General features: G+C 44.1%; 1 protein-coding gene across 3 annotated transcripts in view; it reads left to right on the forward strand.

The window, feature by feature from the left end:
* FYB2 (FYN binding protein 2) overlaps nucleotides 1-19,606 on the forward strand; it is a 365,509-nt gene that overhangs the window by 203,356 nt on the left and 142,547 nt on the right. For all 3 annotated transcript variants that reach the window (XM_069642109.1, XM_069642107.1, XM_069642108.1), the window contains exons 6-7: nucleotides 6,158-6,272; nucleotides 6,385-6,422. In XM_069642109.1, the coding sequence (XP_069498210.1) occupies nucleotides 6,158-6,272; nucleotides 6,385-6,422 (153 nt within the window). The remainder of the gene's footprint in view (nucleotides 1-6,157; nucleotides 6,273-6,384; nucleotides 6,423-19,606) is intronic.

The following is a 19,606-nucleotide window of genomic DNA, read 5'->3' on the forward strand; positions in this document are numbered from 1 at the left end:
GATGTCATGGGTGGTGCTGGTTGCTTTCAATATTCTGCTCCTCTGCTCTGTTGTTTCTCCTGGCCCATCAGTATATTCAATGGGAACCTCTCCACACACACACCCTTCAATTTCAGTACATGAGCATGTACTGCACTTTATTTTGCACTGGGTGCTGCCTAATGCTACTCTGATGTCTTCAGTTTATCACTCACAATTATTACATCCCCAGTACACACCTTGTGTGCTGTGGCTGATATAAAAAACATATTGTTTTCAGGCCTTAGACGTGTTCCTGTTACCACTCAAGATGGTTATTTGTCTTCCAACTTCTAAGTAGAAATGTAGAATGCATATATGTAACACAATGTAGTTATTTGGATTCAGACAATTGTTTTTGTATGCAAACGGGTATTGTCACTAGTCCATCACAAAATGTTTATGCCTCCCTATCATTCTGGGATTTCTTCCGGAATCTGGTCACTGACAGGAAATGTCATGTACTTCTATGGGCATGCAAGGTGGTCAGAGATTCTCTCCTCCAATAAAATCAGTTTAAAAAAGGTGGCATATTTCAATTACCACTCCCTCAATGGAATCATTTCTTTGTTTTCCATGTTTTTAAATAAATTGTTGTTGTTTTCTACCTTGCCACCAAAAATGACTATTTTTTTGATCAGCTGTAGCAGCCTCCTGCATCTACCATAAAGACTGATTGCTAAATCGAAAAACGTATTGCCCCATTATATAATTTTATGCCAACTTTCCCAGAAGGTGTTTTACGGTATATGAATGTTCGGGAAAATGGAGTTCTAAAGAAACAGACCATTTTCTGTTTAATTGTGAATCATCTAGTCCATCAAGTGCCCATAATGACTGTAATGCAATTTCATTCTTCCAATTCATCCTTTCCACCATTGTGCCACTGCAGTGGCTATGGGGCAAAGAATTACAGCAATTTTCCAAATCTGTAGTTTTTGGTAGATGCTGGAAAAAAAACTTTTGCCTTTTTAAAAAAAAAATGATTGTGCTTTTAGTTTAATCAAATCATATAGGGAGCACATGCTCTCAACCTTGTATGTATCTTTAATAGATCAGGCATTTTTTTAACATTCCTAAGCTTACACAGGTTGAGCACCAATCCTACCAACACAAAGTGGTTTTATAAGCAACTGGATTTTGAATCGCCATCTTATAATCAAAATCCGTTGATTCCAGCTGAGAAGTAAAGTTGTTAATATAACAATTTTCATCCCCCTCTGTTGATTTGATTGTTTCACACGGGGGATATTCACATTTCTTACATAGGAAGATTTGTTTCCCAAGGACTTTCATATTTAGAGAAACCAACCCTAATATTAATCCAATCTCAGTACAAGCAGGCAGGGATAAAACAGCTTTCCAAAATATGTCTTCGGGAAAGTATAATCATAAGAGAACAGTGTATGATGAATCTCCAAACCATACATGATGGCTGGAACAAATGTGGCCTCTTCTTTGACTGCCAGCAAAGTAAATTTACCATATCTGTTAAAAGGTTTCATTTGGGAGGCCAACTATTTGCCTTAATGTTATCTTTGAATTTCTATTTTTAGATACATTTGAGTTGTGGACTAGCCATCTGTTTCTCTCCCAGATTTGTAGAGTGGGACTGTATTTGTGGAGGAGTTGGGGGCGGTGAGTTTGGGGTGTCCACTTGATGAGAAACACTAATATTACATACTAATCAAAACATATCTTACAACTACCTGATTATATCCCAAACTGACTGCCTTCCTTTGTGTCTCGATTTGCACATTTTCTACATGTACCTTCACTAGGGACATGTTTGACTTTCAAATAATATAAACCCAAAATATACATCAGCATATCCTTTATCTTGAACTCGTATGTACCTTCCCATACCCGGCACAATGGATCTCTGAGTCAGGCTCCCAGGTTTTCTGACACCTTAACGCTTGTCAAGATTTAGATTATCCAAATTTGATTAATAGCTGGGCGATCTATTTATCTTCTATTCATTCAGTCAATTGTTTATTCAGTCAATTGTTTATTCAGAACTTTTTATTCTCCGTAAAAAATCCCAGATAGAAATACAGTAACGATTTAATAAAATAGAAGGGTGAGTTCATTTAAATATCCATATCATCCATATCATCATTATAAATGCAATGCATTGTGCAATTGTTCAAATTAAACTCATGTAAGCTAATAACGATTAAAGTGCTTGTAGCTGGTATTCCACGTATTTTTTTCAAGCCTCCGATCCTTCCTGGTTGACGTACGCAGGATAGCACACCCATGCTACTAAAGGGGTTTCCGCTTTCAACAGAAAGCAAAGGGCTTGCCGATATTGAGTAAGATAATTAGACTCTTAGAAACAGAACTAAAGTTTTTGATCTTAGTTCACTATGCTGGGCAAAAGAAAAGAAAGTGCATCAAATCTTCCTTCACAGCATTATATAACATACATTCACAGGATCGCCATGATATGGAGGTGTTTTTGGAATTTGGAAAACTGATGTTAAGTGTGCAACCTATGTTCACCCCACCAAGATCCCAAGTCCATAGACGTGCCAAGAGAATAATGCCTTGGTATGATAAATGACTGCAAATCGGCAAAAAGGACACTGATGCAGAACTTGAAGACCTCAATGGTACTTGATAGGGATCATTTGAGAGACATAAGAGAGATATAAGAGATATATAAGACGTGCTTACTGGAACCTAACAAAGATTAAAACAAAGATTAAAAAGAGAAAGTTCATAATTGACAAGCTGTAGGCAGTAAGAAAGGGTGATTCGGCCCCTTTTTGGAAGCATGTCACTGATGGAACTAAAAGTTGACATGACCCTTCATGCCTGCATTACTTCTGCTATGCGGTCTGAATACTTCTGGGGCCTGTATTAAATCCATGGGGAACAGGAGAGAGCAGTGTTAATGACTGCCCCAATGCTAAATTGGAACAAACTGGCAAGGGGTCCGATCCTTATATTTACCTTGAGGGAGGAAGAGGAAGCTATCAGGTCACATGTGGGTGATAAAGCAGTTATCAACCTTTTCAATATAGCAAGCATGTGGTATGGGTCCCCATTCTACTGTGCGTTTTCAATGCTTCTGTTTCCTTGAATAAAATCCTAGCATCTTTGAACAAGACCGAGATTGTCCCTATTTTTAAAAAGGGTGATTCGGGAATACCAGCGAACAAACCACCCATCTCACTCCGAGATGCCGTAGGGACGATATTTGCGAAGGCCGTTTCAAACGCCTCCATATTTGGGTGGATATTTAAAGCCCACTGAGCTACCTTCAAGTAGACTTTCAATCTGGTAAGAGTACCCTGGACCAGGGGTTTCGGCTGCACTTAATCATACAGAAACACTTGCCCCAAGCTGTTTGCAATCTTTGTCGACTAACAGCCCTCGACAGTGTCCTGAGGGGCCCATTATCCAAGACTCTATAGGTCAAAAGCATACGAGGTAACTTCTTAGATGCAATCATGCTCCTTTATTCCAATAACGAGGCTGTCATTCGCTGGAGTATGGGGGGAGGTTACACAGCCGTTTGAAGTGGCCAGGAGAGTCGAACTGGGCTGCATAGTGGCTCCATTGCTATTTTGTATTTACGTTGATACCACTCTGGACTGCTCCTGAACCCCCCTGATCCCCTTTGGCTGGTGAGTGACAAAATCACAGCCCTCTTCTTTGCGGGCAATGAGGTGCTTTTATCTACCACTCCAGCTAACATGAAACTGCTGTGTTTTGTTAGGAAATGCAATGAGTTGGGCTTGGAAATGAATTGCCATACGACTAAGCCTGTGTTCTTTAGCCCCAGAAAGTCTAACCGCAAAGCATTGCAGCTAACCATAGGAGACACCGGTTTAGAACACGCACCTTGGTACGACTACCTTGGCATACTTGTTGCTGGTGATCTAGGCTGGGCTCACTAGCTACATGAGGCCAAGAAAATACTGGAAAAGAAATAGTGGAGTACTGGAAAATTGTATCACAAACATCGAGGGGTGCAATTAAACCAGCATTAGAAATGTACCAGTTACAGGCAAATGCATCAGCCATGTATGGTTTGGATATTTGGGGTCATGCTAATACTTGCCCATTATCCATAGAGGAAAATAAGTTCCTAAAGTGAATACTCTTATTATCTCAGAGCACACAAAGTGCAGCTACATGCATGGAATGAGATCTAAGGCCAATAGGCGATGAGGCAAGTGTGAGGCCTATGCATCTCTGGATATGAATCTGGGGAAATCCTGGTTTGATTAAATATCGTGAAGCACTTGCCTATGTGTTGTCAATGGGAGGAGGATCTAACATTCCATGGTTTTTACAGGTTAAGAAATGGTTGGAAGCACTGGGGATGCCCTTCGACTGGGAAGATCCATCGCTCATTGCAAGGGAGCGAACATTAAAAGCTAAAATGGCGTTCCACCACCTATAGGAGCAGAGTGTGTTCTGGTTCACGGCTCCGAATACATGAATCTCCAAGTTTTGCTTTGAACTACCTTGATATAATTACACCGGTTTACGCGCGAGTCTTATATATTACATTCTGCATCGGCTGCTTACATCTGCTGGGGGAAACCCACAGGCACTAGTTGTCCCTCATGCGGAGCCGAGGTCATACATCTCCTCCACTTTTGGAGAGTTCAAACCTTTTTTCCCTGCACAGTATCACCACGACCCAAGAGGTTATGAACCTTTGCAAATGAACCTCAAATTTGGCCTAAGTTTATTAGGTTTCCAAGTATGTTCATCAGGCGTAGCTCAAGAGGAAAATGACCATGGAAAATGTAGTATAATTATTGTTCTGGGCTGTTGTATTTCACTTTGTAATTCATGACTGATTTCCTAGTGCTCTCTATGGCAAGTGGTTCATTTAAATACGTGACTGTCCTGGATTTTTAACCCAATGTTCTTTTTTTAAACTACGCTCTACTGCTGTTTATTGTATTGCTGTTGATTCGTGGTGTGTTTGTAGCTATTGACTTGTATAGAATAAAGGTAATACAGCAACACATGCCATACATTTGTTTAACTCTGGATTAGAACATGTAGTGGCAAGGACAGATCCCAGGGGTAAACAATGAAACCATACTCTTGTGATCTGCATTCTCTGTGCTGCGTGATCGGTCCATTTACCTTCGGTTAATCTGTCTTTTTGTTTCCTTTGAAGCTCATTGAATCGTTCAGACTTGTCCTGTCAATTAGAATGTTTTCTCTTTACATGCTGCTGCATTGCTGTACCATTGTGCATGAGGGTTGTGTGGTTGAGTAAATACCGACCGTGATCTCAAAAACTCTGGAGGGCGGGGCGGGAGTGAGGGGGGAACCAGGAGAATATAGAGTTGCTAAACAGTAATTTACCCATGATTTGAGTAGTGTGTTTACTTGTTCCTTTTTTTGGGTCATCACTTTTTTATAGAGCATTGGTAGAGTGTAAGAGTATCAGCCTCATTACGAGTTAGGCGGTCAAATTGCCAGTAACTGAGTTACTGCCAATTTTACCACGATGCCAAATTATGAGTTTTGGTTTTGAGTGGAGGATTTACCTCCAGCAAACCCTGGAGGTAAATCTTCACACTGAATGCCCAAAGATCGGTAGACTTGGTGGAAGTACCGCTGCAGTAATTCCACAGCAGTAATTCCACCGCGACTGCCACTAATCAGGCGGTAACAGTAATTCCTCAGTGCTTTATTTGGGAGGATTTATCTTCAATTTTATGCCTAACTCGTAATGAGGCCCAATGTCCGGTACAAGTAATTCAACTGAGTTAGAAGTAGATCAGTTCACCATGTTCACTTCCTGTTTGAGCATAACAACTACAAACGTTATTAACAGTAGAATTCTCCACACGTGAAACGCTGACAAAATCTGCATTCTTCATTCAGGTATTCCTGATCTTTTGCACTGTGCTCTGCAGTCACTGATGGTCCAGGAGTGCATCCCTTATCTCTCTTTGCATCCACCCTCTGGGATTTTGTCATCCTCATAGGGATTTATAAATTGTAAACCAAGTGAAATTGGTAACAAAGTTCTGTTTCTATGAAACTTGGGTAATGGGACCTTTGCTTCAGTTGGAAATGTTTAAATGTTCAAAGATTGAATAAATGTGAAATGAATGTGCCTTAGTCATTTGTTTGTTTTGTTTACTTACAGATGACTATGTAGCCTTAATACCGGAGAAAGAAGTGGAACCTGTAAATTGCAAGACTGTGCAGAATGAGGTGACAGAAGACATCTATTATGATGTGGAGGGCATGACTGGAGGCATGTGAGTAACAAGAAGCCTCCCTGCCTATTTGTGGTGACACTAAACTGCAGTGTAAATGCACGTTTGTGTGGGTGTGCGGATACCTTTATAATGTTCTACGCTTATTTCACAGAAACCAAATGGAGTCCTCAACATTTACTTCAGACAGCTGTAAGTATAATATCCGCTTAAGCGTAAACCATTTTAATGGTATTAACTGAACTCAAATGAAAGTTGAGAAATGGGTAGGATGACTTTAAATGGCTATGCGAGTCCACCATCATTGAGTGCTATCTATTTAACAAAGAACATGTTTGAAAATGTTTATCATAGTGATATTTTTAAACTGTTTGCTAGTTACTCTGTTTTCCATAGTTATAATTTGCACCGTAGAAACTTGGTCCAACATCGTAACCATTTATTGGTGTCAATGCCCACCACATTTTGTAAAAACAAACAATAAAGGAAATTGGTAAAATGAATGGTTTGGGTTGCATAGGTCTGAATATATGTAACTGCCATGTCCTCATGTGTATACATCCCCCTTTGTTCAAGTAGATTTCACAACTCCTGCAATGACATTCTGCCCCCACCGCCCTTTAGCAGCCTCTAACACTCTTGTGTGCACTCCTCCAACCGGCCCCCCAACCCTCTCAAACAACTAGTAAATTGGATTGTTTTACAACCCCAAATCTCTCAAGTTTCCCGTGGCCACGTGTGAGTAGGCCAAACAGTCCTTTTGTTCCCTTTTAGGTTCTAGAACTTACAACTTGTAGTTTTGTCATTTCATTTTAAATTTAGTGTAACAAAACCATAATTCCATTAAAGAATGGAGAAACTTTAGAAACACAATATAATGGCATTTCAATATGCATTCAACAACCATTACAGAGCATCTCTAGGTGCACAATGCATTTTAAAATATTTTGTCTTATTTCATTTACCATATGCCAATTGTTTTTTTCGCCTATCCATTGTAGCTTCAACTGTACTTTGAATTCATTTAAACGTGTGCTTGTGCCTAGGTAGAAATAGTGAATTCGTTTTTTTTTGGAGGGTGGGAAAGGAGGGGTTGCGGGCAGGGATTCCCGAGTGGGTAGAGGTGTGAAATATAGGTGGATGGGCCGTACAAATCACATGCATTTTGTAAATGCAGGAAAAGGCTAAAACACTTAGAAAATCTGCATGTATTAGGCATAGAGGAATTCCAAAGCACTGATAGCCCCATTTGTATACAGAGGAGAAACCCAAATAGTAGGTGAGGAAGAAAGACAAAGCACTGAGCCCCATCTTCAGTTTGTAGGCACAGGAGAAGGGCAAAGTACTGATAACTTCATGTGCATTTAATTGGGCATAAGAGGTAAATAGCACCAAGAGCCAAAATGCTTTTTGAGATGGAGAATGCTAAAGCACCGAGTACCCCACAGAGATGTATCAAGTCATGAATTAAATGAATTACATTAACATGCCTGAATCTGCTTAATGGCCCAAGCCAGGCCGCTGACAAGGGAAGGCTCAAGGAGAGGGGGGGAGAAATGTATCAATTTTTCAAGTTGTGCAACAGCATCTGTTTGATTTGGCTAAGCCCAAAAACTGTGCGCGTCTCTGCACCGGCCATGCTGGTCAGTCAGTAGCAACAGATTTCTTCTGCAAAGAACAGGTGTATCTGTCTCAAAAGAATCTGGTGCCTCAAGAAGACATGTAATTGCACGTGTAGCACCTTTGAAAATGCATCAGGTGCCAGAGTATGGAGTTCAAGCTGATGAAGTTCAGCTGCGACCAACTGAAGCACGGGAGAGAGGCGATACATCTGCTCAGCAACAGAGAGAACAATCCCTGGTTGAGAAAGAAGAGATTCCTGAAAATACTATGACTCGGTTTTACTTGGAATCAGGTGATCATGAAGAACATGAGAAATATTATACTTTATCTACTGGTTCAAGAGAGAACACGAGGGGGCAGCCATTACCAATCCCCCTGCAGTTTTCATTGGCAGACACTATATATAGGAGGCAAGGTTCCGATGCTACAAGTGTGGCAATCTGCAGTCTTTTCCAAAAACGTCTGAAAAACACATTCTCGTGCAACTTTGCAGTCAATCGCATCAACAGAACCTGCACTTTGGTCAACATTACAGTGGCACCTAAGATGTACACTGAGCAGACCCCAAGTGAGAGCCTGTCACCACCCTTTAAGCCAAGAGTGTGCAGGTTTTTTACCTTGGAAAATCATCATGCTGATCTTGACATCTGTCATATGTTCAAGAAAAGTGTCTTGCAAGGGAGACAGAGTTGTTTGTACATCTCTTCCCTGTGGGCAAACAAAAGATAGCATCAACTACATGCCGGTCAAAAAGAAATGGTGACCGGGTTGATATCACCCTCAACTACAGGCAATAGACACATTTGCATTAGCATCCCAAACATCCGCACTGATAAACCTTCTGAATGATCAGATTTTCACAAGCCCTGTTGGAACATCATGTACGACTGCAGATCTGAATGCATGCAACAGCTCAGCATTGCTGTGGCTTTTGTTGGTTCACAAAACATCATACATTATCTGAAAATGTGCCTATTTAATCAAAATCTTGGGTTAATGTTGGCAATAGATGTACTGCCCTATTCCTTTATAGAAAATCATAGGGTTCAGATAGCTCCTTGGCATTGCTGATTCCTGTTGGGAAATGTTGAGTCAGAAGGATTTTGCAGAAGCTTCAGTACAATTGCACTACAATTATGTTGTGGGAGCAGTTGGAAATAGGCATGGTCACTTGTAGGTAAGAAAGTCCACCTAGCAATGGACATGTGGACCAGTGTTCAAGGCATGTATTTCATCACAATCAGTGGATGCTGAGTCACTTCCCCATACCGCTCCGCTGCAGAGCTCAGTACGCCGAACCTCCAAATGTCATTCATAAGCACACTACTATGCGTATTGAATTGTTTGACAGGTTGTCCAGCAGGAATTGAGCCCTCAGAGGTGAAGGATGTTGTGGCACATTGGCTCACTACACCAGTTTTTGAAGTTACATTTGTGGCAGTTGACAATGAATCAAATGTTGTAGCTACCACAAATCTTGGACCCCCCCCCCCCATCCACACATGGTGGGTCGCCCTGTCCTCACATGGTGAGTCGCCCCGTCCCTCGCATGGTGGGTCTCCTTTTCTCACATGTTGGGTCCCGACCACCTCAACTTAGGTCCCAACCTTTACATGTTAGACCCCCCTCCTCTTTGGTGCCCCCATACTTGCATCCTCAAATCCCTTTTTTCACATGCTCCTGCCCCCCCCCACCCTTATTCACATTCTCATTATATTTGTGCTTATATAGTGCTCAACGGCAAAGCTATGAACAACAAATAAAAAAAATGGTACACATTATGGTAAGAGAATGTTATACAATGATACATTTATTAAGTACAGAGAAAGCTAGTGCCCAGCTAAGTATGAAAAGAGGAATATGAAGTAAGAGATTGAATGGGCAGAGGAAGAGTATTCCAGAGTTTAGGAGCCAAGATGGAAATGGAGGAGCAGCAGGACTGAGCACAGAGAGAACAAAAAGCGAATAATACCAGGATCATTGTGATAAGGAGGTGCTAAGTCATCCATAGAGAAATTTCAAAACGATTGAGGGGTGCAAGCAGGCCAGGAAAGAGGAGCAGGCAGGCCGAGAAAGAGGGAAGAATAATTCTGGAAACGGACCTTTATTGCCCTAAAGATTAAACAGGGTCCGGTTTTGTGCATATTGAAAAGTTGCAAATGGCAGGTGCTAGCAGTAGCTAGAAGGTATTAGAAGGCGAAGGAAGGGTGAAAATGAATGCAGAGGTTAGGTTCAGAAGTGGAGCGAGAGAGGTAAGTTGGTGGAATAGGATAGCCGGAGTAGGAATGGGGGGATTTGAGAAGAAGGAAATACAATTTCCATCTTTGAGTTGAGATGGTGGAAATGTGAAGACATCCAGGACTGGATGGAAGAAATACAGATCCTTTGGAAACCCCGAATTGTAGAGGAAAGGAAGAGGATGAATCACCAGCCCATGAAAAACAATAGGTGGTGTTGGCTGGGTAGGAACCAAGCCACTTGTGAACATTACCAGAAATACCAAGTAATAGTAGCCTACATGAGAACATATTGCAGCCAACAGTGTCCAATGTCACGGATAGGTCGAATAAGATGTGAAGGGAAGAATGCTTGGCATATTGAGCAGATAGACAGTCAGTTATACAGAGGTTTCCGTAGAATGGAAAGGATGGAACTCAGATTTCAGAGGATGGAGTAGAGTGTAGCTTTACAAAGTATGGGAAGTTGGAAAAGACAGTTTTGTCAAGAATTATGGATTTGTAAGGTGGTGGCAACAGTTAAGACAGACGCAGTGATCACAGTTCAAGGGTGTTTATTAAACTGTAAATGCGGGGTGGAAAAATGCCTAACCTAAGTCTAAGATGGGAGCAAGCTTCGATCATCAAATGAAAAATAAGGCAGTCCTTTTGGCGTCTTGTCAAAGTAAAAGTCCTATACTAAAAAGAAAAATGAAATATATTGCCAAATCCTTACAACTAATTACTAAGTGGACTTGGCTTGGCAGTTGCATCCTAAAGTTGGCTGATGGAGATCTGTTCTGTTCTGATTTGACCTGATTGTATTTGATGTACATGTCTTTTGGTTTTGAAATAAAATGTGTTTTTGCATGGCGTTGTAAAGCTAAGGTTAAAGTCTTTTTAACCAATTGCTTAGTAAAAAAATAAAAACAAATTAAAGAAAGAGTTTGGGGCAGGGTTTTCAATAAAGAAAAGTGTTCACAAATAATAAGTCAGTATGTGATTGCCAAGGGTCTCCCTTCCCCACGTTTTGAGCACGGGACACATTGAAGCTTTGCAATCATATGTCAGTCAAAAACTTTCAACGGTACCGTGGATTTTACAAGACTCCTGTATGACCACTTTGACCTGGTTTTGCCTTTTCCCAAGGCCTTCTGGTTACTGTAGTTGCTAAAATCGGGTAATGGACCAGTGTTTCCTGTGTGAGCACCCATGTGGTGCCGGACTCCTCTGTTGTTGGTTTTCTCCTTCTTTCATCAAGATTATCTTTAAGCTTTCAAAGTTCAAATTAGCCATTGGCTATTTTTCATTCAACACAGTTCGGTTTCTTATAGACACTCTGCTCAACTCACTAGCTGTGACGAACCACTTGGTTTTCTTTCTCCTTGCAGTCAAGGTTGGTACCACAGAGACAAAAGTCTCTCCCCAGCTTGGCATTCAGCGGAGAAGGGTCTTGTGTACCTTGACTTTTGCTGCAACACAAGCTGTTTATTGTTCAGACTTATGATTCCTTCTGCAGAGGTTTCATGGCCCTTGGTCGGAAAGGGCAAGGTTGCTTCTCTCCTTATCACCCTCTCGGTCTGCGCCATCTTTCGCCTCCTCTTGAACTGCCGTGCTGAGTTAGCTCTCACGTCGTGCGGTCTGCCTTGCCGGTCTTGTGCTCTTGTGCACCACCTTTTATCCCTGTGGGGAAGGGAAAGAGCCGTCAGGTGTGCGTGAGTCCTGTTAATTGCCTGACTTAGCCTGATCCTTATGTCGGGACATGTTAGATGAACAGCTCTAGAGTTAGTCGGCTGTCTTCCACGGGGTAAGAAAGTGTTTGTGTTAAAAAGGGGGGTTTTGTTATGAAAAATGATATTCTTCATCCGGGGGGCGGGGTTGTTAACTCATAAGGGTGAGATTGGTAATGTTTCTGATGTAAACGGGAATGACTGGGTGTATTATCTTGAAATAAGGGAGATTGTGGGAATGATAGTGTTTTATCTGAGCAGGTTTGGAGCTTGGTAAATAATCAGAGGAAAGGAAAAAAGAATGACTGTGAGTATTTGGGTACGACATAGGGAAACGGGGATTCTGGGAGAGATTGTTTCTAGGTGTAGCCAAGTTTGAGATCCTAGGGGATTGGTTGTATATGGTGGTTTGATAGTGTCTGGGTAAGAAAGATTCAACTAGGGGAAGGGAGGCAGATGTAGTAGAGCCTTCTACAAAGGTCTTGGGGATCTCGTCATCCTCTCTCTCTTCCCGGTATAATACTGCATCTCACCTGGGGCATTTTCCTGAACATACTCCCAGGCTCCCCTACCCAGGTGATCCTCCCTTGCTAGACCACCCCCAGGGTTGGGATTTGAGAGCACCAGCCCTACCCTGGCCACCTTAATAAGGGAATCCTGAGGTCTACTTGGAAGAATACCCTCAGGTTTCTCACAAAGGTAGGCGTGAGCTAGGAATGCATTTGTCTTCATTGGTTTTCCCAGTAAACAACAACTTGTCCAACAATGGCTCAATGATATGCTCCTAGAAGGCTTTCGCTCACAAATCTCGGACTCTGCAAAATCATTTGGCTTCACCTTTGACAACAGTTTGTCCTTCAAGAAACAAGAGGGTAAAAACAGTCTGGCTCAGAATTTTCACTCAGTGCAAAATCAAACCCTTCATCTGGCCACAGGACATCCAGACCGTAATGCAGGCCATTGTGGTCTTGCAAATCAACAGTGGAAATGCACTCATGATGAGGCTCTCAGCTGTTTGTTTGTTTGTTTATTCACTTATTACGCGCACCAGACTCATAGGTAATAGGGCGCGACAGTATGAGAATGGAAGGCTTACATAGTATACAGATATATACAAATATGATATAGAGGCGTATGCAGTTAGACCATTATGCAATTTGTGAATATAGCAGCTTATATAGTAACAACAATATACAATGTACAAATATACAAATTACAGATTGTTACTCGAACACTTAAACTCGCAGGTAGAATTGATTACACATGAGTTTCAAGTAGAAGCATGAAGTTAAGTAGGGATAATGGGTAAGAGGGAATAAGTAACTCCACACAGCCTGAAGAGGTAGGAGGCTATGGGTCAGACGAAATGATGTATTTTATAACCTTTTTTTTAAAGAGTAGGTAAGCTTGGTCAGCTCGCAAGTCTTGTGGCAGTAAATTCTCTTTACAGGGAAGCTATTACCACCAATAGTGGTAAGCCTATATCTAGGTATAGCCAGGCAGTTAATATTGCCAGCTCTAGATGGTCTGGGAGAGATTCTTCTCTGAAATGTGTCTGTAAGGTAGCTAGGGGCAGCGTTATTGAGAGCTTTGAGTCACCGACAACGTTGTTAGCTGTATTTTATTGCCCTTAGACAGCCATTTATGTTGGCTGCTAAAAGAGGCGGTATGAGTTCTTTTGTTTATGCCTAGGGCTGCTCTTAAGGCATTATTTTGTAATATCTGGAGCTTCCGGATGGTAGCTTTATTGGCACTACTATATAGGGCATTACAATAATCAATTCTAGAGAGTATTAAGGCTCTGGCCAGGATCAAACAACTATCATCAGAGAGGAATGGTTTGTCTGCTCTTAGCAACTTGCAAGATTAGGCCATGGATGAGGTCAGAGATTTTATCTGTTTATCAAAAGACAGTGTGGAGTCCAAGTAGAAACCAAGAGTTTTTACCTCCTTGGAGACTTTAATGGTATTCCCGTTATTAAATGAGGAAAACTCCTGTCCTAGTTTTTTAATGTTGGCCTGTGATCCCAAAATTAACAACTCAGCCTTATCGTCATTCAAACATAGGCCATGAGTGGCCATCCATGCTTGGATGATAAGATATACCTTGTTCACCTACTCCGTGTGCTTACTATGTGTAATGGGTGGAAGCCAGATTGTCTATTACTTAGGAGTTTATGCAATTCAAGGTGTTTTTTAATTTGATTGTAGGCGGCTTTGTCCAAAATATTGGATAAAGCCGCCTACAATCTGCTTGCATGGCTCCCCTAAAAGCCGTCCACCACACTGCAGCACATCTTATTGTGGGTGCTTTGAAATTTGACCCAATCAGCCCTGTCCTTCAAAAGCTACATTGGCTTTTTCTCCAGGCCAGTCCAGGATGCGGTTCAAGTATGCATGTAGCATCTAAAAAGTAGTCATGAGTGGCACACCAGCGTACCTGGCAGCTAAGCTCCACATATCTGGTGGCACATGATCCTCGTAAATCAAATCGACCAACTGGCTTCAAACGCAACTCGTCGGCAAAGAGAAGACCTGCAAACAATCCTTTACTTGTCATGCATCCACTCTCTGAAACTCGATCCCAGTGCAAGCTTGAAATACCCCCACATATCTCCAATTTCACAAATCTCTCAAAACATGGCTTTTTTAACAAAACCTGACCAAGGAATAACCCCAATGGACACACATATCGATGGACAGACCATGTTATGTGGTCCGGCGAGGCCACTCGAGCCGGACCCATCATTAATGGGTGGGTCACTCAGCAGAAATACTGGGACAGGAGGTTTACCTTGTCTGATAGTGCTCACACAATCTCACCACGGCCTGAAAGTTACCCAGGCCCTCACAGCATACGTCGCCATCGTTGCTCATCAGGTGCTCCTGTGTACTGTTGTGTATTTTCCTGACCGGGATCCTTTGGCCAGGTAAACCTCTTAAAAAGGGAGCCCAGCAAGGGCAGTGCCCTGTTGTAGGGCAATGCAGGGCAGGCCCTCTGCCTGCTACGTAGCACTAGGGCAGCACTGCAAAAGATCACACAGCAGGTAGTAGTTAGTTGGTATCGACTGACGAGCAGTAAATCTCTCATCCCCTTTATTGAAGGAGTCACATGGTCACAAGCATGTGACTTTAGCACAAGCACTGGGAGGGGCTCACATTATCACAAGGGTGGCACACCATGCTGCTCCCTTTTTTCATAATGGACAGAGAAATGACAAAGCATCATGGACTTCAAGTGACTTAACATTCACAAGCAGTAATGCTTGGGATCATGGGTGCAAACAATAACCATGCACATTGAAACTCAGGTTTTTATATACATAAAACATATATTGCGCATTGGTATACATTGAGGGTGACAGTCAGGGTTGGTGGCTCAGTGGTAATTCCACCACATTTGAAACCGCCCTTTATTAAACTCAGTATGTGTATATTCCAACAGACAATAACGTGCCCAGACCTGGGTCCACTTTAAGACTGACAATAGTTGCAGGATCACAGCTTCAGACCAACACCAATACTGGGGCCACTTTGAGCATTTAATAACATGCATGCCCCTCGGCATCAAATGTACATCGTCACTGATCCCACTCTAAGCATTTGGGGCAGTGCAGGACAACAGTTTCATCTTGCACACATCACTGTCTATGGAGCTGAGAGATCACACACTTCAAAACGTTGAACTACATCATTGTCAGCTACTGGCATCATTTAAAGCATGCTGACAATCTGCAGGAGTTTTCATACTTCTTACTGAGGCCATGTTAAGCATGTCCAGAGTCTGCAGGCTCACAGCATTTAGATGGATGGTTGTGCCACTCAGGCTCTGCTCCACCTTTGAAAAAGGGTGCTCTGGCACTACAGGCTGAGACCCCAGACACGGCTACACAGTCCGGCACGTCAAGGAAGCCTAGCTTTAATGATCCCGAACTTGATGCACTTGTGACCTATGTGTCGGCACATAGCTGCAAAATGCTGGTGACTGCAGGGTGCAAGACCACACCTGGTCAACGTAGGGCACACTGGCAGACCATTGCGGACCGCATAAGTGCCCTTGGATTTGTGAGGCGCACAGCTGATGATTGCTACAAGCGGTGGAATGACCTGAAACGCAGAGCAAAGAACAAGCTGGCCTCAAATCATGCCGCTACTCTGGTGACTGGCGGTGGGTCTCCACCAGAGGACAATGAACTCAATGAACATGAGTCTGTTGCTGGGACCTTCGTCACAGAGGAACAGATCCAGGGCATGGGAGAGCTACCTGATTAGGAGGCATTGTCCGGTGAGTGCCCATGCATGTGTGTGTAATCCATGTGTATGTTGTTTGGGTGACGGGTTCTGATTGAGTGCCAGGTGAGGGTGTTTACTCCCGAGTGTTATGGGTCACCCATGTGCTTCCTCCAATACTTTCATGTGCCTTTGATTTGGGTATGACAGTATCCCTTCTGCCCACAGTAGCCAATTAGCCCCATATTAATGCTGTTGCACTTGAACTATCATCTTGCAACAACATTATTCTGATTTTTTTTCTGTGTTCATTCAGGCTGATTGTTTAGATTATCCCATTTTTCATATGCTTTTTTCATCCCTAATGCCACATATGTGACGTGCTTCTGTCATTGTTTACACCCTACATTGCGCCACTTTAGTTACCTGGTTATGTGAATGTTTAAACCATTCAGGGCGAGGGAGTATTGGCCTGCTGAAATGTATTTTTAGGGCCAATACTTATTTTTAGGGCCTGTTTGCATGTTAGTTGTTTCCTGTCATGTTGAAGTGAGCAACCATTGATGTGTACATCTGCCTACAATCACTGTCTAATTCTACACTGGTGTGCCGAGTCAATTTTTAGCATTTTTCAGGGATGCAGGAGACCAGTTCAACTTGCATTGATATCTGTTCAGGAGAGCCTTATGCCACAGTTCAGGGGCCGGTAAAGGTGTACTGCGGGGCTATATCAGCATGGTCCATTCATGGTGGGCAGCACAGTCTTGGTGGCAGGGTGTCGGGCTACTTGCTCTTCCTGGAGCAGCACCCGTCACTCCCCCCCTCTCCCACTTTTTGCAGGGGTTTTGGCATGACGCTGCCAGCCTTCGGGGGCACACAGTCACTCGTGTGAGCTGCAGCCCTCTTTCCTTTCCATATTTCCCTTTTTCTTGGCAATCACCGTCCACGTCCCCGGGTGCATGGATAGCACCAGCAAGGTAGGTGCATGCAGACATGGAGGCGAGACACATGGGGCTTCCGTCTATCTCACAGAAAGGTCTTGTGTTATCAGGCAGTGTAAAAGTGCGTGATCCGTTACCTTCATGGATCGGCTCCTTGTAGTTATGCAGTGTGGCGGAGCTGCGGGCGACGTGAAGCACTGCACGGTTACTCAGTGTTAGTGGCCTGACAGTGGGAGATTAGTTACTATACTGATTGCCTCACTTCTGAGCGCTGGATGAGAAGACCAGTCACTCTAGAAGTCTATAAGGTTGTACGCAGTGCACGTGTAGTGGCATGGGCGCGAATGCCCTTCTTGCTTACTTTTATTTTCTTGTAGCTTTGAAACTCGGAGCACTTTGATATTCACTGCCGGTTCTGCCCAGGGAGCAGCAGGGAACAGGTGGGCATATACTTTTATCCATGCCCCAACGTGGGGCCCCCGGGCACTTTACTGCTGTTGGGCCTGGGATCTGGAGTGGCAGGGAGCTCTTTGTGTTTCATTCAGCTCCGCCACAGAGCCTTTTATTCACCTTCTGCTTTACAATTTTGAGGAGCTCTGATCACGGAGCTAGGCACTTTCTCCCAGTGGCACGAGTAACTGGATATCCGATGCCAGATGCCACAGGCCGACCCTCACCGCAGCCGCACGAGCACCCTCTTCACAGAGGGCCACCGCCAGGAAGGGTCCATGGGCAGGCTCCAGGCATCCACTCTTTCCTGGGTCCATGGGCAGGCTCCAGGTATCCACTCTTTCCTTTCCTTGCGGCAGTGGATGCTGCCTCCTCCTCTTCCCCCCGCGGGCGGCTGATTGCACTGCGGGGACCATTGGGGCTGATTGTTCTGCGGTGCAGCAGCAATGGTTGCACCGCCACTGCTCTCTATTCCTCTTCAGACAACATAGCGCAGCAGACAGCCTGGCGGCCTCACCACATCACAAGGATCTTCCCACTCATTGCCATTGTTATGAGGTGTAGCGAGGTACCTCGAGCCGGACCGTTCAGGGCTGGGTGGGCAATCAGCATAAACCATAGCATGGTCTGGCGAGGCCACTCGAGCTGGCCATTAGTGGGGGGTCCGGCAAGGCCATTCAAGCCAAACCCATCAGTGCTGGGGGAGTCGCCCAACAGATATACCGGACCAGGGGGTTCACCCACTCTGATAGGGCTCACACAAGCCCACCATGGCCCGGGGGTACCCAGGCCCTCACGGCATATGTTGCCCATCAGGGGCACTGCTGTACTGCTGTGTATTTGCCTGATGGGGATCCTTTACCCTGGGAAGCCTCTGAGACAGTGGGGACCAGCATAGGCACTTGTTACGCTCACCTGGTTCCCACGGGGGCGTCGACCGGAACTGGGCCGCTGTTATTTCCACCAGCGTGACGTGTAGCGCCAAGATGACTCACTGGACTGGCCCGCTCAGCCTAGTTTGTCTGGCTCGCAAGAATATTCTTCTGCAAAGGAGAAGAGAAATTAACCACCCGTGGAATTGAGTGTCAACCGACCTTCCCCACTCCCGTTGTTTTCCCACTGATCACTCTTGATGTCCCCTCCTTAGTCTCACCTGATGGTTTGGAAGGATGAGCTCTCCATCCTGCGTCGACTGCAGGGGCGCGTTGATGACCAGTTACTACACTGGCGTAGAGGAATTGCTGAGTTCCAGTATTGACTCTAAAGTCCAATTGTTCATAAGAGTTCAAAGGTCTGCTCTTCACTCTGTCCGATTCCTTGCAGGTTGCCGATTAATCCACACGAAGATTTCCAAATGGCACTCGGTAAGATTCAGGTAAGTCTATTGTATTTTTCCCCTTAGGTGCTGGGATACGGCGATGAAGCAGAGTTGACTGTGCCGACCCGAGATGAGGTGAGACCCCCGTGGTAATTCAGGTAAGTTTTGTGGGGGGTAACTGGTATTGTCCTTGCTTTCTCCCCTTAGGGGCCGGGGTACGGCGATGAAGCAGAGTTGACTGCGCCGACCCGAAATGAGGTGAGTACCTCCCGTGGTAAATCGGGTAAGTCCTTGGGGGTAGCTTATATGGCCTTAGAGAGTCCCCTTGCTCACCTTGCTCTATTTGTCTCCTTAGGTGTTGGAGGGCGGCCGCGAGATGGAGAGAGCGTGATGGAATGCTGAAGTACCGCCAAGCAGGTGAGTTCAGCGCAGCGCCGTAGGAATGCGAAGCGATGCTTCAAAGACTTCTGTCTTTCAGTTCCGTGGCAAAATGGATCAGGATTCAGGTAAGGATTAAAGTTAAAACTCCTGTTCTAACCTTTTATCCTTTTTGTCTTCTTGTTTCAGGAGTGGCGTGGCTGAAGACTGGAGCTGCAGAAAACACGGTGAGCGTTACGCTGCAGCAAGCAGAATAACGCGAAGCACGTGTGGCTGTCCGGGCGTGGTTTAAATAGCCTTGGAAGAAGATCCAGGTAAGTATTCCACAGCCCCACCCAAGTAACAAAATAGTCCCTTCAGTAAAATAGTCCCTCCTAAGCCTCATTTAGCTTGAGTCTTCATGCAGCATGGTCTGCCTCAGGTGAGTATGCAGCATGGTCTGCTTTAGGTAAGTTATCAATAATGAGCCTGGCGCCCATGGCGCCAGGAC

This window comes from Ambystoma mexicanum, chromosome 1q (genome assembly GCF_040938575.1).
Source record: "Ambystoma mexicanum isolate Mex_15411 chromosome 1q, UKY_AmexF1_1, whole genome shotgun sequence".
NCBI classification, from domain to species: Eukaryota; Metazoa; Chordata; class Amphibia; order Caudata; family Ambystomatidae; genus Ambystoma; species Ambystoma mexicanum.